The sequence below is a fragment of the Ciona intestinalis genome, unplaced genomic scaffold, assembly GCF_000224145.3.
Source record: "Ciona intestinalis unplaced genomic scaffold, KH HT000873.1, whole genome shotgun sequence".
NCBI lineage: Eukaryota > Metazoa > Chordata > Ascidiacea > Phlebobranchia > Cionidae > Ciona > Ciona intestinalis.
In genome coordinates, this window is record NW_004191194.1 from 1 (window position 1) to 3,931 (window position 3,931).

The 3,931-nt window shown below is 30.8% G+C and overlaps 1 protein-coding gene across 1 annotated transcript; it reads left to right on the forward strand.

Moving 5' to 3' along the window:
* The first annotated feature begins 617 nt into the window (after positions 1–617).
* On the forward strand, positions 618–3,240 carry LOC100186798 (centrosomal protein of 290 kDa-like). Its single transcript, XM_002124410.3, has 5 exons — positions 618–760; positions 1,325–1,442; positions 1,587–1,721; positions 2,040–2,191; positions 3,003–3,240. The coding sequence occupies exons 1-5, from the start codon at positions 692–694 to the stop codon at positions 3,204–3,206; spliced, it is 678 nt and encodes a 225-aa protein (XP_002124446.3). The 5' UTR covers positions 618–691; the 3' UTR covers positions 3,207–3,240.
* Positions 3,241–3,931: the final 691 nt, after the last annotated feature.

The window sequence follows — 3,931 nt, forward strand, 5'->3', positions numbered from 1 at the left end:
AGTGTTTTGGCTAAGAACACATACGCCCACAATGGTAGCAACGTCGAGCCTTGAACCCATTACCTCTGGGTTACAGGCAGGCGCGCTAACCACTATCCCACGACGCCGATTTCATGCAGCTCAACAGTGAGCATGAGGTCTGTGTATAAAACGCAACATAATTTATATTATATATGTTTAGAAGTCATTTTTTTGCACTTTTTTTAAGTAATCTACCATTTTAAATTAAATTTAATTTGTATTATTAAACCTTTACTTGACAAGTTGGAATATCAAACGCGTCAGAAATACTCTGAGAGCTTGACTAAGTAGTGCAGCTCGAAAAAACTGTGGTCTTTTACTTTAACAAAGCTTTTGGGGCAGCTTTAGCTTCAAGTTTTCATAAATTTTAGAAGATTGGTTACGAACAATTAACAACGCTTTTTAGCCCTGCAGAGCTAACGTTATATAGCTTTATAAATATTCTTTGTTTACCACCAAATGGGATAAGAAAAGAAATAAAACATGTCCCATCTTACCCCAACTTTCTATATATTATTAAAAAAAGGAAAAATATGCAATTTGCTTGGTAATGGAACATTTTTTTTCTAAATTTTTAAAAATATTTTTTAGGTTTATAAGATTTTATTAAAAAAAATCTTAAACAGAATTCAGTGATGCTGAAAAAAAGAGTGAGAGTGAGAGGAGCAAAATGGAGGAGGAGAGGAGAATGAGGAAAGAAAAAGAGGAGAGAGAAGGAGTGAAATTGGAGGAATATCAGGTTGGTTGCTTTTGTGTTTTTTAAGTATATTTGTTTATTGTATAATGTTTAATGTGTTTTTTTGAGTGTATTTTTTTATTGTATAAACCTTTTGTGTTTTAAGTGTATTTAATTATTATATAATGTTGAATGTTTTTAAGTATATTTATATATTATATGATGGTAAATGTTTTTAAGTGTATTTATCTATTATATAAAGTTAAATGTGTTTATTTTTACACAAAACCAGTTAAAAACATACATCTAAAAACACAATTTAAAAGCAGAAACCATAATAGCTTACACTCATTGTTTCGATTTTAAAGTCCGAAAATTTCGTATGTATCAACTCTGGCATAAATCCCAAGCCACATGGCATGCCTTGTAATTTTTCTGCTAGGTGTAGCGACCACGCTTATTTTCTTCCAAATAAACGAAAATATGTTTTTAACTGTAAGCGTGTTTTAACAACTTTTGTTTTGTCGCTAAATCCTGTCTTTTCATTTAAAATATTTCTAAATCTTTGCTACCGTAATCGAAGAGACAAATAAAGTTATTAATTTTAAAAAAACATGCTTTTAAAAGAGACTTCTCGATGCGTTGAATTCTGATCCAGAAGAAATGAAAAAGAAACTCGCGGAAACTTCTAGAAAAGTTTCTCTGCTACGAGCAAACGAAAAAACCCTAATTCGAAAAAATAAAGGTTTTTATAAAAAAATTGTTTTTAATGTTGATACGCATTCTTTAATGGAAAATTAACCGTTTTTTTACTGTGCAAATTTAAAAAAAAAGTTTAATTGTAATATTTATAAAAAAGCAAAAAAATCATCTTTTTTTATTTTTACAGCACTTGAAGCTACAGAAGAACTTTTAATAAAAGAAAGAAATAATTTACGAAATGAATCTTTTCTTATTGAAAAAGCTGTATCTGAAAGAATTGGTTATTTAGAGCGACATAAAGAAATGTCCGCGTTTAAAATAGGTAGGAGTTTAATTTATTAACTATTAATATAACTTATTTATCCTTGCGTGGAAGAGAAAAACAGTTGTTATAACACCGGTGTTCTGTTTCATACACCTCATGCCTGCTTTTGAGTTTAAGTATATAACTTCGTGAGTGATTATATTTCGAATTTTTTTTATGTGCAATTGATAATTTGGAAAACCCATTAGTGACCACTGGGTTGAAGCAATTACCATTAATTGTCTTGCCCAAGGACACATATGCCCATTTGTCTATATTGCGACAATTCATTCTTCTATGCATTCATTTTCATTTATCAATTTAAAATACATACAGCATCTTTACAACGCGCTTTGGAGGGTACTTCCCCCGAATCGGAACTATTAGCAGCAAACAAAAGATTTGACGAGATGACGTCGAAATACAGAGACCTCTTACAAAAGGAAAACCAATTTGTGATTGACAACATTAAACACACGGGCTTACAGGTTAGAATTGTTTATGGTACTGTGGGGTAAGATGGCATACTGTTATTATAAAATAAAACCTGTATTTCTTGATTGTTTTTTAACAATGTGTTTTTAACAATTAACAAGCACTTTTAAAATTGTGGGGCTACGTTTTCATAGTTCTGTAAATATTCTTTGTTTACTACCAAATGGGACGAGAAATGAGATTGAAAACATGTCCCATCTTACCCTAATATGTAATGGTTTAGGTAATCTATAATTTAGGGCGCAAAAATTAAGTATATGAATTAGTTTTACTCTCGACAGCGAGCATAAGGTACCGCTGTACATGTGAATAAAACTCTAAAACAGGGTTTTAAACATTATTTTAAATGGTCCCCATTTTTTTTAAATAAAACACACACTGTGTCAAAATAGTTTGATTTAATTTTTTTATTCGAATGAGAGACTGACGATGCCATTTAGGGGAAATATATATTCTATATAGTAGGGTGGGGGAAGATGGGGCACCTTTTCATTCTTATTACTGGTCACAATTAGTAGTAAACATAGAACACAGAATTATAAAACCATAACTTTACGACTTCCATAGATCCTTGTTAATTGTTTAAAACAGGATCAGGATAGTTAAATATTATGTGATAAAGGTGTCCCATCTCCCCCAACCTACTATACGTTGGTAGACCTTGATTTTTGACTGTTATGTTTTTGTTGCACCAGATCCTTACTGTATTTCTTTACACAAGAATCGTTCAACTCAATAAGCACCAGATCAGGGTCAGATTCCCGGAATGTATTACAGTTAATTTTCCTTTAATTTTTTCTCCAGGAGGAGCTAAAGATTGCCGTAGAAGCAGTTGCATCTTTGAAACAGGACCTTTCCATTGAGAAAGAGAAGAGACACACGCTAGAGGAAGCACAAAGAAAAATGGGAGAAGTTACGAAAGGATTTAATTCTGCTAATGTGGATATGACTTCCGCCATACAAAAGGTATGTGACTATTTTATTTTGGACATTTTTTTTGAAATATAAAATTTTAAATGGTCATTTATACATTTTTAAATGAAAAACTAAACCATAAATTATTGATTTAAGAAGTATAATACAAAAAATGTTGTTTTAAAATGTTATAAAACATTAAAATTACTGGTTTAAAAAGTATGTGACAGTTTTTTGTTTCAAAATGTTGTTAAACTAAAATTATAAAATTATTTCAAAACATTTGTCCAAAAAAATGTTTAAAAAAAAACAATTTTCTATTTCCATTGAACAGTAATCAATTTACGCGAAAATGCAAGTGCAAAAAATCTTAAAAAATTTTCTTTGAAAAATTGAGTCTTTATAATTGGTAACTCTGTGAAAACTGTATGTGCATATGCAGTAGGCAAGTATAGGCATTAGAATTTTAATTGTTTCCTGTACCATTAATCAGTAGTCAGTACAATGTATGGGAACGGATAGCCTGTTATAAACAATAGGCTATATATAGACATTGTGGAGTTAGCTACAGAAGACTAGTCAGATTATAGTTTAATGCAGTTTTTGTTTAAATTTGCTTAAAATTAGGCAAATTTAGGTACAGTACTGTGGGGGGGGGATGGGACACCTTTAGCACATAATATTCAAATATCTTGATCGTGATTTAAACAATTAACAACGGTCTATGGGAGTCGTGAGGATACGGTTTTATAATTCTTTAAATGTTCCTTGTTTATTACCAAATGGGACGAGAAAAGAGTGAAAAGTGTCCCATCTTA